At 39.4% G+C, this 19,992-nt stretch overlaps 1 protein-coding gene across 3 annotated transcripts in view; it reads right to left on the bottom strand.

Annotated features, from left to right (window-relative positions):
- Positions 1 to 19,992, bottom strand: part of AKAP12 (A-kinase anchoring protein 12) — an 82,865-nt gene that overhangs the window by 29,285 nt on the left and 33,588 nt on the right. For all 3 annotated transcript variants that reach the window (XM_074333707.1, XM_019735441.2, XM_019735442.2), the window contains one exon: positions 7,448 to 7,562. In XM_074333707.1, the coding sequence (XP_074189808.1) occupies positions 7,448 to 7,562 (115 nt within the window). The remainder of the gene's footprint in view (positions 1 to 7,447; positions 7,563 to 19,992) is intronic.

The following is a 19,992-nucleotide window of genomic DNA, read 5'->3' as shown; positions in this document are numbered from 1 at the left end:
CCAGCACACCAGAACTAACTGTATTTGGAGAGAGAGCTTTGAAAGAGGGGATTAAGTTAAAATAAGGCCAGTAGGGGAGGCCAGAATCCAATTTGACTGGTGACCTGCCTTATAAAAGGTGACACAGAGACTCCAGGGATGCTTATACAAAGAGGAAAGACCATGTGGGGACACAGGGAGGAGACAACCCAAGGAGACAAGTCTATAGAAACTAAATCTGAGGACACCTTGATCTTGGACTTCCCAGCACCTAGATTGTGAGAAAATAAATTTCTGTTGTTTATGCCAGCCATTCTGGGATATTTTATCATGGCAGCTCTAGCAAACTGATACATCAAGATAACCACCTATGTGCTTGGTGTCAGTCTAAATACTGCATATTCATGGTAAAATGCATTAAAGCAATGACTTCATGCAATAAATTAAATCTAGCACATACCGCTTTTTACCGAAATAACTAACGCACGCATTGTTACTCCCGGAGGTCAGAGATGACTACTTGACATTGGCACTTTACAGACTGTAAACCACAAAAGCAGTTTGAGAAAATTCGAAGTACGGTACTTAGGAATAAGACTCTATTGATAGGCTAAAAGGTTGTAGAACTTAAGCCCAGAGTGTATATCTTCTGGAAGTTATCCAGGCATGTTTTCATATAACATAGGGACGTTATACTCTAGAACATACCTATGGAGAACCAGCTAGGGGTTGCTATCATTAGGTGACACTGGAGCTGTTTTAGGGATGAGTCAGTCTTTGAGAACATGACTAAAGGAGTTTCATTAAATAAATAACACTGTTAAAATAATTTAATGTTTCCATTATTGGCTGAGTTACAATTAGGGAACCATTCATCATGGACCACATCATTCCCCTCAAGGGAGAGGGTCTGTCTGAATCTTGGCATGTTGTTTGAACAAGCCCATAGGCTGTCTCATCTGTGCTCTTCAAGTGGACCAGAACCTCAACCGACTTCATGAGTGGACTGGAGTAGCCTCTAAATTATAGACATTCATAGGTAAGTCTTTGCAGTAATTTAAGATTGACTAACAGTCTTTAAAATAAGCAGAATGGAATTTACCAACATCGTTCACCCATCCTGGGCCATAACCAATCCCTATTACATAATTCCCATCTTCTCCCATATGGGGGCGGGTGAGCTATGTTACCTGTAGACACGTTTATGAAGCTCCTCAACTTTCTTTCATACCTAAATGATTACATATGGAGACATTCTTGAATAAATTTTCTCCTCTTGAACTTTTTGTTCATTAAATTAAAACTTCAAATCTAGAAGGTGGCTTTTAAGATCAGACTAAAAAGAAAATGCATAAGTGTTTTTCTAAAAAGGCATAATGAAATTACCAAGTAGATTTGCACCTGCCCAAGGTCACTTGGGTGTTTTCAACGGCTAATCCATCATTTGGTTTTTAATGCCTGTATTACTAGCAATACTAATGGTACCCAGTCATAGAATTTCACAGATGGATGAGGATGCTCGTGTTACAGAAGAAAATGGACGTTCAGTGAGATAAAGGAATATATTCAAATCAAGGGCATGCAGAAAAATAGTGATTAAAGCAGCTGTACCCGTGTCTTAGTGCCCTGGAGTGAAGTGATCTATAAAGGGGAGGGAGGGAAAAGTCTCACAACTTCTTCCCTCGCCTCTCCCCCCATTTTTTAAGTTAAAAGGAAAAATAAAGGTTCGTTGCACTGTCAGATTTGGATATAGTTCAGAGGAAAAAATCCTCTCTCTATAGCTTGGCTGTTAATTACTTAAAAAAAAAATCTGTGTTACTTTAAAGATGAAAGCAGTAGGGTATTATACCTGAAATTTGTCAATGACAAGTAATATCAGAGAGGCATGCTAAAAGTATTGCTGTGGAGTGAGGGAACGGGATTAAAACCAATTCTCAGAAACTGTACCCTATCATGCTTTTGCCTAAGTTCAAGGCCTATTTTGTGAGTGTTCTCTCTAGCTTTCAAAACATTCCAAAACAGGATACAGCCTGAGAAAATGTCATGCAATAAAACTGTATTCAAAATACCAAAGTGGGGGGGAAACAAAACTCCCTCTTTGTCTATTGAGTACTCATATTTGATAACATTCGAGGACCAGAAGTCCTTATTTAATCACCAGCAGGTCACGGTCTGATTTCATGTTTCCAGGCAACACCTGGACAACCAAGAGTGAACACCTGTGAGAGCCCAGCATAGTGTATTGAAAAGTATCGAGCTTTGTTACTGCTGATGCAACAAAGGAAAGGGAGCCTTGGGTGAATCTACAAAGCTGCATGTTTCACTATGCAGAAATGAATTGATATAAAGTGAAAAGCTAACAGATCTTCTTCCCTCATATGAGTAAAAATATAATATTGTTAACTCTAATGTAAAACTGTGCCTTCATTTATTCAAATATTTGTTGAGCACTTACTATGTGTCAGACACTATTCTAGGCTGGGGGTGGAAGACTGAACCATAACTGCCCCCCAACCCCACTCTCCCCCAGTCTCAAGAAACCTCTGCCCTCGTGGTTTAGCAGAGGTGGGGTAAGGGACAGACATACGGAATGCCAGCTGTTGACAACTGATGGGGAGAAAAATAATAGATGAATGGAACGTAGTGAGGTGGGCAACAGGCATGTCTTCATGAAAATACTAACGAGGTGCCCATGATGTCACAAAATGAAATAGAAAAGGGATTGGATCATAGCATTTTTTTCCAGTAGAGGAAAACAAACTCTCGCAAAAAAAATCAGTGTTTTGGGGGGGCCGTCTTTGAACAAAGACCTGGAATAGTGCTTAAGGCACTCACTATCCAGTTCTTACAGGATCAAAAAGCAAAGACAAAGTACCTGTGACCCCCGGATGGATTTTCTGTAGGGGAACGAGGTGTGCAGGGAGGACTGATCGCTTGGCAGTAACCTGGTGGCCTTTCCATGTCCCAAAGGCCCTGCCCCCCAGGAGCCAGCAGGTTCAAACAGCAAATTTAATCAAGGCAAAGACAGTGAGATTAAGCACCATTTGAAAAATGAAATTCTCCATAGTATTGCAAGTTAAGCTTCTAGGAAACTGAAAAATGGATCCTCCGTTTCTTGCTGTATCTGGGGGAAATATCCAGCTATAGAAAAGTGGAATCCTGTGAAATGGAAGATATACACCCTCGAGGAAACTTGTGCTTTAAGCAACAATATTTTGGGTATTTTTTTGTTTTTATTTTTCTTGGGAGTGAGGAGGTATTTTCCAGGATGGCCTTGGGATCAGAGCAGGTATGACGGTAATGGTCCAAGGGCACGTTACCTGGGCAACCTTGTTGCCATTCTCTCATTAGCATAACAAAGCAGTTGGCCCAGGTGGCACAGCTAGGGGCAGGCATCCAACAGCTGGTATAAATGCCCTCACTCTGGGTATGCAGATAGTACAAAGTATATGTGAAGAAAAATTTCAGAACCAAGGGGAGGATCGCCATTGTTTATTTACTCATACAAACACATGTGACCTGTGAAAGATGGAGAGAAAACATGGCGTTTGCATGCTTTACAATGTTGGCTGTGTACTCTGCAGAAAGGCAAAATCAAGAAAAAAAAAAAGCATAGAAATAGCTGCCTTGTAAATGATAAATTCAAATGTATTAAAATCTGAGACAATCACTTGATTACTTGTATATACCAGTGAGTTTTCTAGGTACTTTACTTAGCAACCAAATATGCTGCTACCAGAATAAAGAAGGGTCTTTAAACTCTTTTATTTCATAATCTCAAATTTTCCCATGTTTGGGAAAAATAATCTAACAGATACTAAGATTGAGTTAAAAAAAAAAATCTAAAAGTTCTAATTTGCAAACATTTTAAATCTAAAATCGAACCCAGATCAATATATAACATTTTTAAAATCTTTTTTCTTCAGGAATTTAACTCTTGGTCACAGACGAGAATAAATGACAATTTGGATTAAGAGGGGTCTTTTTCTCTTTCTTTTTTTAAAAATCTTTTCAGCAGAAGCAGATTTTCCACAAAACTAATGGCACTTGTGCAGCCCCTGTGAATACAGGGAGTGGCAAGGTATGACAGAACTTTCTAGTTGGGAAGACACTACATTTCTATATATGCTGTTTTAATAAATGATAAATCACCTGAAAAGAATTTAAAAGAAAGGGACTAAATCTCCAAGGCTGCTAAGGTAATTTGTTGTGAATTCTTTTTTTCCTTTTTTTTTTCATTTCAATTAATATTTATTTTCATGCCTAACTGTGTACTCTGTAAATGATGGCCCCCAAAATTAAATAACCTTCAAGCCCCCATATATGTACATATATGTGTGTGTGTATATATATATAATCTGACCCTGCTGCACAGTTTAGAAAGCATGTAGTAGGCAGTTACCTTTTTCTATTATTTAAAGAAAGTTTACAAGGAAACACAATTCCATTTTCATTAGAGGAAGAGGATTGGTTCTGAATTACCAGTATTTCTGGTTTCAGAAAGACAGCAGGCAAGACAGGTGGAGAAATATTTTCACTTCTGGCTTTGTCTAAATATTGTCTGTCACCTCAAATTAAAAATGCTCCAGCAAGAATTCCCCTTATTTGTAGTTTTCTCCCATCACTTTATCCACCTACGGCAGGACAAATCCCACTGTTGACCAGTCCTCCCAGGGACCAAGATGGGTTAGATTGTTCTTCCTGAAGTGGATGGCAGTAGAAACCAAGGTCCCCCAAATCCTACAATTAAGTGTTACATACCCAAAGATGCCTTTATTTGCATTACAGTAACTTTCCATGCAGAATAGATTGCTGGAAATAACCATAAACTCTAACCATAAGCTATTACTGATGTCAAGAGAAAAGCACAAAAAAATAGTTTAATAATCAGAGACCCTAATAAGCGAAAGGAATAACAGTTTTGCCTAAAACAGTAAAAGTTCATCCCAAGGAAAGGCCTCCAGTGGTGGCCTCTGCAGCCCTGGGCCACATGGGGGTCCTTTCCTAGACAAGGCCTTTGCAGGATCTTTTGAAGAACAAGGTATATGAATTACCACTCTTCCTGCAAGAGGCATTTGTATTTGCTCAGACCCCCAAAGCCATGGTCAGAGCCTGGGCAGCTCCAGAAAACAATGGAATAATCACAGGGTGGGGATAGAATCAGTGTTGACCCATATGGCTGAAATGTGAAAGAAATCACATCTGGACTAAAGGGAGACAGCCAGCAGACCTCCAGTAAACATGCCACAGATAGAAAGGATTATATGGAAATGTGGGCATCTGGTGCTGCCCCTTCTCTTATCAATTCTACACAACAGCCTCAGATAAGAAGCCTGACTCCCGCCCTCCCTTGGCATATTTCTGCGATCCCACATTGCCTACTAAATACTTTCTAAACTCCACTCTGCTTTCAGAGCCCTATTACCCAGCCGACTTCCTTTCTGGGTTTTCATTCTACCCTTTGCTCAGAGTTCATGAGCCTGTGGACACGCCCAGCACAGTAATGGCAGTGGTTAACAACTCACTCTGGGCAATATGCTGAGCTGGGTTTGAATCTTGAGAACAGTATCACCTACCTCATAGGGTTGCTGTCACTTTTTTAAGGACACATGCACAAAAGGCATAGTTCCAGGACTCGTAATAAAAGTGAAATGTTGGCTGTTATTATTCTCCTGACTTTGACAGCATCCCTTGTCTCCACAAATCTAAACCTCAGCCCCCAGATCTTACCCCATCTTTCTGACCTCAAATAATTACTTTATCTGAACTCTGAGAAGCTCTCATTTCTTGCAAAATTCATTAGAAAACCACCATGTTGCCCTGTCTTGACCTTATTTTTATCTTATGTACAGTGGCTTGGCCATGGAAGACTCTAAAACTGCTGTGGCTTGATTTGAATCAAAAGTTACCATGGGAAGGACAAAGTGTGGGACTTTGGCATTTGAGTTGGGGCCATTCCAATTATTTTGGTGGAAATTATTTGAAATTCTCACACTAGGTCATGCAAACCCTCCTTCTGTGAGACTATGTATTTCTAATTTTATATTGTGCCTGTGCTGCTATGTAAAGATCAGTATCGAAAGGGGTTCAAAGCAAGTCTCCCCAAATCTGCCACTGTGGCAGGAGGATTCTTTTGAGCTAAAGGCAGTCAAAACCCAGCAGATTCAGGAAAAGCTCTTTACCTCCTCCCTCCACTGCCTAATTTTGCATCAAAAAGGGGGCTATACCCGCAAGAGAGTTATTACCAGAGATTCCTATTTACCTAAGAGATTACCTGTGTAACAGGGCAAACTTTGTTTTCCAACATCTCCTCTGCCTTCCTGTGAATGGCCTTCCTCCCCTTTGTATCTCCAGACCCCCTTCCACTTTCCTTAGCTCAGGATGTTATATAAGCTTCAATTACCTGGCTGCCTTTTGTGTCTCATATCTTTATGGGGCCCCGTATGTCCATAATTAAATGTTTCTCTCTTGTTAATGTGTCATGTCATTTTGTTTGACCAGCCAAAGAACCTAGAAGGGAAGAGGGGAGCAATTTGCCACCCCTACAGTTTGAAAGCACTGCCATGGGGGCACTGAACAAGAGGGGGATCCACAGGACGGAAGAATCTCATCTCACTAAGGCAACGGCCAGTCTCTTTTCACAGGACTTTCCCATTCACTTGTCTTATTCACATTACACATAAGCGTCAGTGTACTTTATGCCAAATCACCAGTTTATATATCTTCGATAGTGGTTGTTAAATCACTCCTTCATTTATGCATAAATAGAATGATGAGACTAGAACTCACGAACAGAGGAAGGTGTTTCTTCCACATGTAGCCTTTCACATGAGACCTACTGGTGAAGGTGCTTGATCTGACCCTAAAGTGTGATTCTCGCCACCCCATGTGGGCTAAAATCAAACCCGTGATGGTGCAGTGAAAGACTCCTTTTCCGATAACCACCCCACTAGGATCTCTGGGCTCAGGAACTATAAAACATGCAGCATATCATAGTTTGGGCAAAGAGTGGTATGCACCTTGAAACGCACACTACCAGAGAAACGTGTGCATGTATAGCAGACTATTCTCTAGAGTGAGAGATACTGACTCTTACAGCAACCAATGACTCCAGTGTTTCCCACAAGGATTCACATTTGACATCAGACAAGTAGCTGGGACAAGGCAATAGTAGAAAAACACACAAACAAAAAAGATCAGGATGTCGAAGAGAAAAGAAACATGACTCACTTCCTATACCCAAGAATTGGTATAACTTCCTAAATACAGGTCCTACCCAAATGCTCAAATACCGCTTTTTGTCACCAATGAACTGCTTTTGTTGTCAACATCATCGACCCCCGAGTGGTAAGTCAGTATGTATTCTGCCCAGACCAGGGTTTAGCATTCCTCCTCGGATTCATCACAGGTGTTGATTGCCCTCCGGCAAACAACCTGGTTCTGCCCAGAGTCTGGAAAGGCGGCGTACCTTCTATGACAACGACTTCTTCCTCCTGGCCATTCAAAGCTTCCTCCTGGAGGCCAAGCTCTCCTTGCTCAGCTAAGCCGTTGACAGTGGACAGCTGACCGTTCTTCTGTAGGAGCTACAGGGAAGACAGAACTTAATTTCAGTCTTCGCAACCAAGTTAGAAATACTATAATTTCAAGACTAAATCATTCAGAGGAGAAACACAGAAAAATGGAGGGTCAATGACAATGAAGATGTAAGTTTTATTCATCTGAATGACCCAGCTACCTTACAAAAGGAACTATTATCAAGCAGGTAAGGCTTTATATCTGGGTCGTCATGCACACCATTCATTCATTCATCTGAACACCAATGATTTACACACCCACGTTCCAGGCCTATTTGAGATATAACAACAAAGAATAAGTCAACTGTGGTCCCCACCACATTGAGCTTACAAACTACTATGGAGGGCAGACTTTAAAAATATTTACAATAATGTTTCCTTGTGATTAGACACAGGTTATGCATATTTGACTAGAATATACGTAAGTGACAATGTGTCCTCAAGGTAGAGGGCAGACAGTTAAATAATGACTAACTTGCAGCTATGGAAACTGTCACAAAGAAGGAATACATAGAGCAAATGACAAAAAACAGGGGGCCCTAACTGAGGCTAGGTGACAGGGGGCTTATCTAAGAAAGTAAAGGTAAAACTGAGGTCTAAGTTCCCCAGATGAGGAGTGTGAGAAAAGGGTAAAGGGGGTGCAGAGAAGGGGGGCAAGTTAGAAGACCCCTTGTTTCAAAGGCCAGTGTATCCAGAGCCAAGTGAATCAAGACAAGATACGAGTATGTAACACATGATTTTATGAGTCATTGTTTTTGCCTTAAAATTATTACTAAAATGGTCATCTGTAATCTTTTCCATAGGGTATCCTGTGCAATTGATGTCATCAGTTGCAAAAACAGTGGATAATAGACAGCGCCCTTACGTCACTTTTTAAATCCTAAGAATATAGGTAACAAAATTTAATAACCATTAGGAACCTAAAGATTTTAACAGTGCTTTATAGTTCTTATACATTTCTCATGTCTAAAAACCAACTTAGCAGGTGCCATTGTTTGCATTTTACAGATGAGGACATTGAGACTCAAAGTATTGCAGAGGGTCTGGGTGGCTAGACTCAGGTCCCACAGCTCAGCAATGGAGGCGGCTGTGGCCTGATGGCCGGGGGTCCACAGGACTACTTCCAGGGTTTTCTACAACACTACAAATTGAAGGATCTGTTACTACGCACAACAAGAAACCGCCTTCAAGAGTATTCCACAGTACCCAGACCTGCTACTCCAAAGAAATCTTAAAGCTCAACACTCCATTTGGCATCATTCCATGCTGCTGACAGACGAACGGAGCACGCTGGCCACATCGCTGACTTTGGTCAGCACCTTGAAGGGACAGTGGGTTCAAGACAGTCAATCCCGAAGGCCTGGACTGTGCTAAATTGGTTTCACCTGGCTGTTCCCTGCTCCCAGCAAAGCTGCCCTCCAACTGCATGAGCTGCCTCTTTAAATACCACTGTACTTTAATACATACACTACAGATGGGAGAGTTGGCTTCAAAAGGCCTATGCTGAGTCCATTTATTAGACAGCATACTCAGATTACATTTCCACTTAAAGTCTTCGCTTACCAAAACATGAAAGATGGGACTTTAAAATGAAACCTAAAGACAAAAACGGGGGGGGGGGGGGGGGGGGGGAGGTCTCCACTATGCTCATCGGCAAAAATGTCAGCGTTTAGCAAGAATATTTTAACCAAATACCACAAGTTATGCACACTTAGACTTAGATTTGATTAATAACGTGAAGAACCAAGAGAGGAAAGGAGGAAATACCTAACAGTGAGGGCTACATGGTAATCCAAAAAAATCTTAAACTTAAAAAATGTTGACATATACACCATGATATGGCAAACTAAACGGGGAACGTGAGAAAGCCATTCTAATATCTCAATTTCAATGCAACAAATGTGGAACAACTGTTCCTTTGGTTTAAGAACCAGAACTCTGCGGTTTTAGAGTTCTACAGAGTTTCTATAATTTTTGAAAGAGTCCTCATAATTCCTTATGAATTGTCAAATCCAAGATACCTTTAGCCACAGCCAAGTTGAGTACCTTTAAACATGAAGGACCCATAGGACATAGGCACAAGCTTCCGTTTACTTTTAGAAATGTTACACGTCTATAGTGAAGTACATTAGATGATATAAAATGCGCTTTAGAAAATGACATCACCTGCTAGCCTTCCTGGTATCTAACACGAATGAGTAAATTTTGGATTAGTCATTCCTAGTGTCTACAGGGCAACCATCTGTACTCCAGAAAGGCACTTGATGAACTAACTTCGGTAACAATTTATGACAGTGACAGCACTGAAACTGAGTTTTGAGCCTACTTTAGTATATGCATAGCTTGGGTCCAGCAAGTGTACCCAAGCTGTGACCCCATGGGTGACATCTTGAGTGAGCATTTAGAGCTCATGACACAACACTCCACACATAAATGGGACTTCATTTCTAGCCACATTCAGACATTTCCACATTCTGTTTCACTTAGAGATGTTCTGTACAAAATCTCATATGCTTTTGAGGATGGATAGTTCACTGTTTTCCATGCCAAAAAAAAAAAAGATTTTGTTTTCCTTTTCTCCCATCCCCAACCATTATACATACTATTGCTAAGGGTTCAGGTGCCTCTGAGAGTTATTAATATGTTAAAGTCACCTCAAATTGAGAAGCCTAATCCAAGATGCCTTAACATAAGTTTAAGTCCTCTCTGTCTTTTCTGTGTGTGTATATATGTACATACACATGTGCATTCTTTCCTTAAAAAAAAAAAAGAATACATGCTTTTTTATAACCTGATTGCTTCATACATTGTAGATGCATTTCTTTATCAATAATCAATAAACATATATCTGGCTTGTGCTTAGTCATTCTCTCAAAAGTTATGTCTTTTGAGATAAGAACTGGATAAAAGACATGCTTCTTGCACTTAAACATAGTAAGCACCAGAAACCCCATTTTCCCAGTGGATTTGTGCTTTCAAAAGGGTAAACACCTCCTTTGAGAAAATCAAGACCCAAAATGTTTTCAAGCTTATATACTTTGAGTAGGTCAGCCAGAGTTTATTCCCATAAAGTATTACCACATTACAACTAAACAAGCTTTGAAGAAAAGATCTCAAATGCTCCCAGCCACAGTGTTTTCTTCTCATTCCTGTTAAGAACCACTGAGAACATCCAAAATGGTAGCCAAAGCATTGCAGAAAAATAACCAGATGTTTCGGTTCCCTTTCCTTCTTCACAGGAGTAAGGCCCTCTAATGAACCAACAAAACAGATGAGCTCTTCACAGCTGTCAGGATGTTGGGAGAAAAGGAGGTGAGCCTACTAAAGTAACTACTGTCACCACAAAAGTAATGCTCAATGCTCCTGGTTATACATTCTCACTGGATGACAAACACAGATGGGGATGGGCCAGTGTTCTACAGTCCATGTGGCAGATGAGGCTTGGAGCAGCGCCATTCATCCCAACTACAGCCGCAGAACCCAAGAAGCAGAACTGGTAAGTGGCTGTAACCAGGAAGGAACCAGAGCCTTGTGAATGGAACAAGGACACACACACACACACACACACACACACACACACACACACACACACACACACACACACACACAGATTAGAATAAAAAAAGGTTATCCATTGACCAGACTTGGAAAAAAAACCTCTTCAAGTTACTTGTAAAACTCATTACTTTTACAACTGGGTAGTGGGCGAGCTCTTCCTTCACGAATTATTGTTTTAGTTTGTTTACTTTTAGTATGAGCAGGAAACATGAAGAAAATTTTGCTTTTAGAGTGAAGCATTTTAATTCTAATTTTTTCTTCAATGTTTTGAAAGTAAAAGTTTTAAAATGTCAAACAGAAGAAAATAGACAGTAGAGTATAAATCAGTGAACAGTTATTTTTGGGGAATAATTTTAAGCGTGCATGCCCATTGGCTCCACCATCCATTTAATAGATATGGCTTTACATGTGTATGCGAGTCTAAGCACAAGAATGTGAAGCACACAATAACTTATAAGAATAACAACACTTAAGTGTCTGTCAGTGGAGGGGAAAAGTGAAATTAATTACGAGACACCCATATAATAGACAGCATCATAAGCAATGAGGTAAATCTCAACACACTGATGTGGGTAGATGTCTCCAATTTAAGTGGAAAAAAAGCAAATGGCTGAGAATGTTTGATTCCTTTGTGTATAAAATAAAACAAAATAACTCACTAACGGGGAGGGAGGGAAGTGGAAGCAGAGAGCTCACTCCAGTGTTTGTACTCACAGAAGCATTAATAAAAGTCTGGAATCATATATCCCAAATCTTTAACAGTGGCTACCTCTGTGGAATCTTCGTTGTTTGGTTTTATCCTTTGGAGAGGGGTAGGGGAAGAGACATTGTGTCCTTTTTATTCACTTTATCATTTCATTATAAAGGTGAAAAATACAATCATTCTTAGGCTATAAGCATGCCATTAACCTGGCTTTCCAAAGTTCATAAACCTTTTCAGATCTTCTGAGCCAAAGGGCCAAACTGCCCTCATAGAGCTTCAACTCTTTTGTTCATATTATTTCCCAATGTGATTAGCATATCAATGTCCTCAGCCAAGCCATACGTTAACATCCTATAATCAAAAACATTGACCAAGACAGAGGAGAGAGTATCATCCCGCAGAGTCTCATGATATACTGATACATGCATTATGTACCCATTTCACAATCATGTGTTTTATATACACTTGCTAATTTAATCCTCTTCCTTAAGGAAGCTACTATCACCACTCCAGCCAAGGAAGCAGAGCACAGAGAAGTTCTGCACCCAAAGTGACAGCCATGAAGTGGTGACGCTGGAACACAAACCAAGTGATCCGAGCTGCACATGCACGGCCTTGGTGTTCCGCTCACGACTGAGCTGCTTACTTACCAGCAGTCTCCAAGTAGGACACAAATGGCCAACCCATTTTACAAAAAAGGCACCAGCTGTGAGAATGTAAGTCTAAGTCATCATGAAAATACCAACCATCCTAGGTTATGTTTTATGCTAAAAGTTTTCCCTGTCATTTCCAGAGCACTGATAGATTTGTGGGTTTCAAAAGGCGTAGAAAAAGTAACTGAAAAAGTTGCTTTAGAAAGTAACCATTTTTATTTCAAACTCATCTAAGCAGAAAGCTTTGTAAAATCAAAGCCTAAACAAGGCATAAAACTTTAGGACAGAGAGCAAGGCACTGAAGAGGAGATGCATTAACTAATTAAATGAAATTGATCCAATTCCTACAGTGAAGGTCACTGCAAACAAAACAAAACAGAACAAAAAACCCCAGAAAACTCAGAGGAAAGAAAGCAAAAGATAAACAAAAAAATTAACTTAAAATAAAAAACAATTGTAAGTACCCAAAATTTGAGTGGTGGTTACAACATATCTTGTAGGCATTTTAAAAAATGTGCTCGCTTTGGCAGCACATATACTAAAAAAATGGTACCTACAAAGCCTATGTAATGATGTGGAGATGTATTTTATATTGTACTATTAAATTTAAAAAGCAAACTCAACAGTTATATATACAAGAATATACTTTAAAATAGCAACAACATTACCAAATTGTTAATATACCAAATTATCATTGGGGCGGGAACTATATGAATATTTGATATCCTTTATTTTTCTACTTTTCTGTGTTGTTCTTTATATAATTAACATGATTACTTTTACAATTGGGTGTTGGGGGAGCTTTTCCTTCACAAATTTAGCTTGTTTATTTTCAGTATGGACAGGAAACAAGAAAATTTTGCTTTTAGAGTGAAGCATTTTAATTCTAATTTCTACCAGCTCCATGAATTTTCTGGGAAAACAGAATTGCTTTAAGATAGAAAAAGTGAATCAGTGAATCATATTTCAGGAGCTTTTTCATGCAAACCAATGCATATTCATACAACCCTGGATGACAGGCTCAGAAGCTGGCACAGAAGCAGAGTGGAGGGCTGGATACTCTGGGGCAAGATTAAATATTTCAAATCTGGTATGTTATAATTGCCCATCACTGTTGCAGGCTAAAACTCCAGGCCAGCAAACAGAAAGTGGCTGGGAAGGCAGGGTCTTACTTCATCTGTGGCCCTTGGATACCTTATTTAGCTTTTCATACTCTCCCTTTCTCTGTAAACTGGGGAAGAACTCATTTGTATCTACCTGAAAGAATATTTGAAATATCACCCGACACACATTAAGTTTTCAATATCAACTATTAACATCAGTTTTAGCTATTTTTGTTGTACTATTTGCTCTCAATTTGACCTAATGGCCATGACTTGGCTTATGTTTGTTTCCCCTCTAGAATGAAAGCTGCAAGAGTTCTAGCCTGTTTTATTCACCCTCTGCACACAACAAACAGCAGTTTGGAAGACTTCTAATTCTTTTCATGTGCTAACGGTTGGATAGGAGAAAAGGGGCATGTAGTTTATACAGAGGTCTAAATGAAGGAAAGCCACCTGAGTTTTTTCTTTTTTTTTTTTAACCCATAGCAGGTATGGGGAACCAGCAGACAGAAGATAGCATGTACAATATCTGGGTTTGAGTCCCAATTATAAATTGGAACCAATACCATCTCTGTTTATGGATTGTTTGACATTCAGATGAATGTTCCCTCCCTAACTTGCAAAGCACTCAGCAGCCATTTCGTGAGTCTCCGTCCACTTGACTTGGATCATGGCATGTGTTCCATTCCAGCATTTTTCCAGTCCTTTCTTTTACATTAAGCTGGCCTCTCATAAATTGGCCTCATGTTTGTGTTGAGGGGAGTTTTGAAGGAGGCAGCATTAGATTTGACACAAGGGACTCCAACAAAATTAGACATAGCTCTGTACATGGGACACACCTCACTACATTGATCACACACACTCAAGCAGTGTTGCAGCTCAAGACGCAGGCCATGGCTACATTCTAATAGCTGTAGCCTTGGAACAGACTTGTCACAAGAAAAGGAAACAACAGCTGGAAGGCTGGAGTCTTTTCCGCCTGGGCTTCCTGGTTGGTTTGACCCGTCAGGTAGCAAGAGTAAGTTATACTACTGCAGAAATGGGACTGTAAGTGACACCCTCCAACACACACATACACACACATACACACACACACACACACAGCTGCATAGTACCTGTTAGTGAGTCCATCTATCAACATCACTTAAAACGTTGGCCATCTTTATGGCTGAAGACTTATTTTATGTAAGTCAGTCGCCATAGCTCTGATCAGTATGTTCACATTAGAACCAAACTGTCCAAACAGCAAATACCCAGACAATGGCAAAAATATTTCATCCCCCCCTTTTTTTAAATTTAAACACAAAGCACACAGAGGATTTTCCAATGTATTTTTAAATTTTTAGAAAAAGGCGGAAAATAATTTGGAGGCTGAATTTGGAGACTGATTACTTCGTCAGCAATCCATATTTATAAGAATTTTAAATTGTCAACAGCCCTAATTTTTGTGAGCAAATTGGACTGAATTCTTTCATTTCTCTCCTACATAACCATGCTTTCCAACAAGTTAGCCTTAAGATGCTGTGCTTCAGTATGAAACCACGCTACCAAAGGACAGTCCACCTCTGAAACGCAAAAATAAAATCTATGGAAATGTCAGTGTTAAAATAATTTTTAAAGGTTTTCTTTCAGATTCTGAAACAACATTGTTATTTCTGTAAAGTATGATTGCAATAATGTGTTTATGTTTTTATAAAGTCCTTCGTTGTTAGAGATATACAGTCAACAGAATTTTAAATTGTTTTCTTTTAAATACTAAAATGTTTCATCCCTTGATAGTGACCAAATTTCTAATTAGCCCAAGATATATGCCGTGTTTCCCCAAAAATAAGACCGGGTCTTATATTAATTTTTGCTCCAAAAGACGCATTAGGGCTTATGTTCAGGGGATGTCATCATGAAAAATCATGCTAGGGCTTATTTTCCGGTTAGGTCTTATTTTTGGGGAAACATGGTAGTAAACAGTGCTATAGCAAACCTGATATAGGAAGGAAGATGTTTTTTTATTCCGTGAACTTAAAAAGGATTTAAGGCAATCCACAAACAAAAAATATGGAGAGACCTTTTAACTTGCAAGGCTTTTCAAAGAGAGAGAATATGAACTGCTTATCAAGTTTCAAGGTATTGTCAACACACTGAGCCAAAAAGCTCTTTCAAACCACATGAAATTGAGAAGAGTATGTACCCCAGGTCAGGAGTGATTCTAGTGACCTCTAAATCTAAGAAGTCCTTATCTCTGAGAAGCTGACCTTTAGAGATCTCTTTCTGAACCCAGTTTTCCTCTTGAAAGAGGTGACGGACCCTCCTGTAAATGTGGCAGCAGTCCCACCTCTTAAAATACTCATGCCCTGAAGTCTCTGATCTTTAAATAAAACGTCTATTTGTTTTTAATTTCATGCTACTTCTTTCTACTCAGACATTCAGCAAAATTAAACCAGCAAACAAAAATGTCCCCTTACTTATTGGTGACATTACTTTGAACATGACTGTATTAATTTGCAGGACCCAGAAAAGGGGGCGAGCATCCCATCATCATTGTCCAGAGTCAATGTGGGTGGCTCCCTTTCCCCGGTCCAACTGTCGGGCCCCTACATGTACCACCATTTTATCTTGCAGATACTCAGTACTGAGATCTGACTTCAGAGTCTGCAGTACTCTTCAACTAGACAACATCCTCCAACCAACTGCCAGAAGTAAAAAATACTCACCAAAAAGCAACATTTAACCAAATTCATACTTGACTGGATTAGAACACTTTTGTCATGCTCCATTAATGTAATTAAGTCCTAGTGGAAAAAATTCTTCTGTTCAGAATGCAAAGATTACTCTTATTTTGAAATTGTGATGCTCACTATTTAAAGAAAGCTTCTGTAATAGTATCTGCACAGCACATGCCACGTGGTGAGGGTATATATTATATACCACAAAGTCTCTGGCTACTGTCTACAAATCCGTGATTTCCTGCTGCTTCACAACATTCAGTAAAATTCCTGAAAATGACTTAAGGTAGTTTCAGGAGGAATAACTCAAACTCACTCCTGCAGACATGAGAAAGAATGGAAGATAAGAGAGATCCACTAAAACCACTGGTTGGCATTTAGCATGCAAAATTAACTTTCAATTTAATTGAGTGCTAATATTCAAATTGTTAACTGTCTTAGAAAATAATACCTCATATTGTTTACTTAAATCCCAAAGAACTTGGCCACTACAGGTGAACTCATTTTATTAAAAATGTTGTCTACAAATATGAAAAGTCAGCTTTTTCAAACTTGTATCCAAGAATATTGGTGATAAACCAGGTATACCGATACCATTATACGAGGCATTATCTCAGAAGTGTTCTGTGCTCAAATCAGCCTGGGAAATTCTGATGTAGAAAAGGTTAAATAAGCAGATTTACTTAGACTTCGGAGACTTTTTAATGTGCATTCTGAACCTCTAAGCAGGAGATCACTGCAGCATATTCTAAAACAATTTACCCACAGAACCATAGCTATTAACACCCCCATAACTAAAGACACCAGGATAAATGCAATATGTTTTAACATACACATTTCAGTCAAATACCCTCCTACTTTAAAAAGTTATAGTTGTTTTTAAAAGTATTAAAACTCCTGGGTTCTCTGGGAAAGTATGCAAAAGAAAACAAAGAACTCTAAATCTGGTGAGGTGGGAGAGCAACCGTGCTGATTTCAGGCAACGGGAATTTATAAGATCTCTGCTTGAAATGAGGGAAATAAAAAGCACCACCTGCAAACTACAACAATTCACTGTGTGAAGATGGTCTACCAAAAGTCCATTATGTGAATTGTCTACCTGGTCATGTTTGGAGCCCCCACAACATTTAGGTCTGTATCGTACTTAGACAGAGATGCTTCATAAATACAACCGAAGAAACCTTTGAATCCGAGGCCAAGCCTCTGACACCACCAGCATCCTCCTCCATGTGGAAGCTGTGTATAGGAATTGCAGAACATGAGGTATCCTTGCTTCCCACCCCAAAATGTGCCTCCTCTCCTGGGGGCTGGTGGTGGTGGATCCTAACATTCCTTGTAAAGAACCACTACTCACCCTCATAGAATCAAAAAAGAACTCCAAGGGCTGAATTTGAAGAACTGTATTCTTTTTTTCCTAACTTGCCTTAAACCAAAAAAAAAAAAAAAAAATGCATTCCTAGTTATATGTTGGATCAATGATATAAGCCATCTAACATAGATCTTATTCCAATGAATCACGGTTGAACTGTGGTGTCCACTTGAGGGGAAAAGACTATGCAACTCCACAATTCAAAAGGTTCTTGTGGTAAGGACTGGGAACAAGTCCCACTTTCATGATATTTACCCTCTTCTTAAACTTCAAAGCAATGCTACAGTTCCATATTTCACAAAAAAGTAAGCACCTAACATCTATTGGTTAGTTATTTGACACTGAACCCCATGGGATAGGACCTACATCTTGTCTACAGATCTTGTCTAAAGACCTGTAAAGTTAGACACCTCAGGATACAGACCTTTAACGTATACATTTTAGTGTTATGACGTATATAATGAATGTCTAAAACAAGTTATTTTCCCCCTTCTGAGTTGTGGCACATACATGTACAGGGCAAATCAACAGCTATCTTGACTTCAAAGGCCTCCACAGACCCAAGATGCAAAATAAACAAAATATCCCAGGGAAGGAAACAATAAAAATTAGCAGCCTAAAAGCACAAGTTTGGTGTTCAGAGACATTTCTCACAATTTTCAGGCCTAGTTCCTTTTGAGTCCCTGTACCAGCGAGTTCATACTAGTTCCATTCATGGTAGATGTCACAGGTCAAAATCCCAATTCCCACTTAATACCTACACACCACTCATTACTCTCTCGTTAAGTGGCTGCTTCTCTCAAAGGGTCTGCGTTTGGTAGAAAATTTTACAATAATTAGAAGTAATTACATCACATCCCTGCTTAGGAATCTGATAATATAAAATGTCTCAAAATCACTGCATGCCATAGGAAAGCTAAATACTTTCTTAGTCTGGCAGATAAATAATTGGAACAAATGGAGGAAATCAGCGTTATCAAGTAAAATTTAGATTTTAAGGTTCAAAAAATTTTAGATGCTAATATTACTTCTCCTAATCAAAGATATGTCCCCAAGACACGACATGAGAAACTTCACCACAGAGGGAGTCAATAATGAGAAACATACAGTGCTCAAACTTGGCAAAATAAACTCCCATATCCAAATCAAGATGCACTTCTGGTATTAACAGAGTGTTCAATAATAGAGGCCCATCGTCTGTTTACAGAAGGCAGAGATAGGAAAGGGGCAGGCAGAAGAGGGTCTCTTATAAGAAGCTCTTCTCCCATCTTGAGAAGACAGTTCATTTGCTTGTTGGTTTGTTTCTTTCTTTTACGCAGCCCAAGGCAGCATGTATCACCACCTCTTCTGGGTTCTACACCATGTTGATGACTGTAATATAGGGAGATGGGAATGGAAGTTTATCCCAAACTTCATCCAACACAGGCAACATGTTATTTAGTTAGGATAATTGAGATCACTGTCAAAGTTAAATCACATACATTATCAGCATGAAAATTTAGTGGCTGTACTATCTTGGAAGCACACTGCTTAAAATGATTACTGATTTTTTTTAAAAAATCCAGTTAGAACTTACTGATCGCCCTGTTACTCCTTCCATTCTAAGACTATGCTCCATTCGAGTGAAAAAGAAAATGAACAAGCAACATTGTTTGTCTTATTTTCACTAGAATTAACATAATTTGCAAAGATGGCCCATCTAAGATAATGTGATTTAACCAAGAATCAACAATTGCTATCCTATAATGTTCTACTCCAAATATTTTTAGCACCATTACTGAAAACTTAAGATACAGAAGAGAAAAGGCGCAAATTGCTAATCCACAAGGAGGAGCCGTGCTGTGTGTGCTGAAGAGCAGCTATTGCTTCCTAGGCTGAATTCTAAACTGCTTCTCAATTGATTAAGTGTCGCCTCACATCTGAGCCTTTCTGAAGCCTGCTAAGCAGGGGTTCCATTGGGAAGGAAGGAAGCTGTTCAGATAGAAGGCCCTTGGCAAGGAAGGAAGGGGAGGGAGCCAGCAAGAGCTATATTAAGCCATCCCAAGGGACTTTCAGAAATGCCTCCTTCTATGTGTGTGTGTGTGGGGGAACCTAAAGAAAGTTTCCTATATCAACCTGGCAGAAATTACTTAATAAAGTTATTAAACATTTAGCTCTGATAATGGACTTGAAGATGCCATTTTGGAGAATCCATTTCGGGTTTGTGAGTGGTTAATAGCAGAATTAAAGTGATAAATGGAAATGGGTTTCTCTGACGTATATGCTTAGGGCTGTACTCCCCAGAATTCAAATGGCCTGCTGCACGCCAAAGAAGTGACATGAGTGCAGTCCTG

This window comes from Rhinolophus sinicus, linkage group LG05, assembly GCF_036562045.2.
Source record: "Rhinolophus sinicus isolate RSC01 linkage group LG05, ASM3656204v1, whole genome shotgun sequence".
Taxonomy (NCBI): Eukaryota; Metazoa; Chordata; class Mammalia; order Chiroptera; family Rhinolophidae; genus Rhinolophus; species Rhinolophus sinicus.
This window is presented reverse-complemented; position numbering and strand designations above follow the sequence as displayed.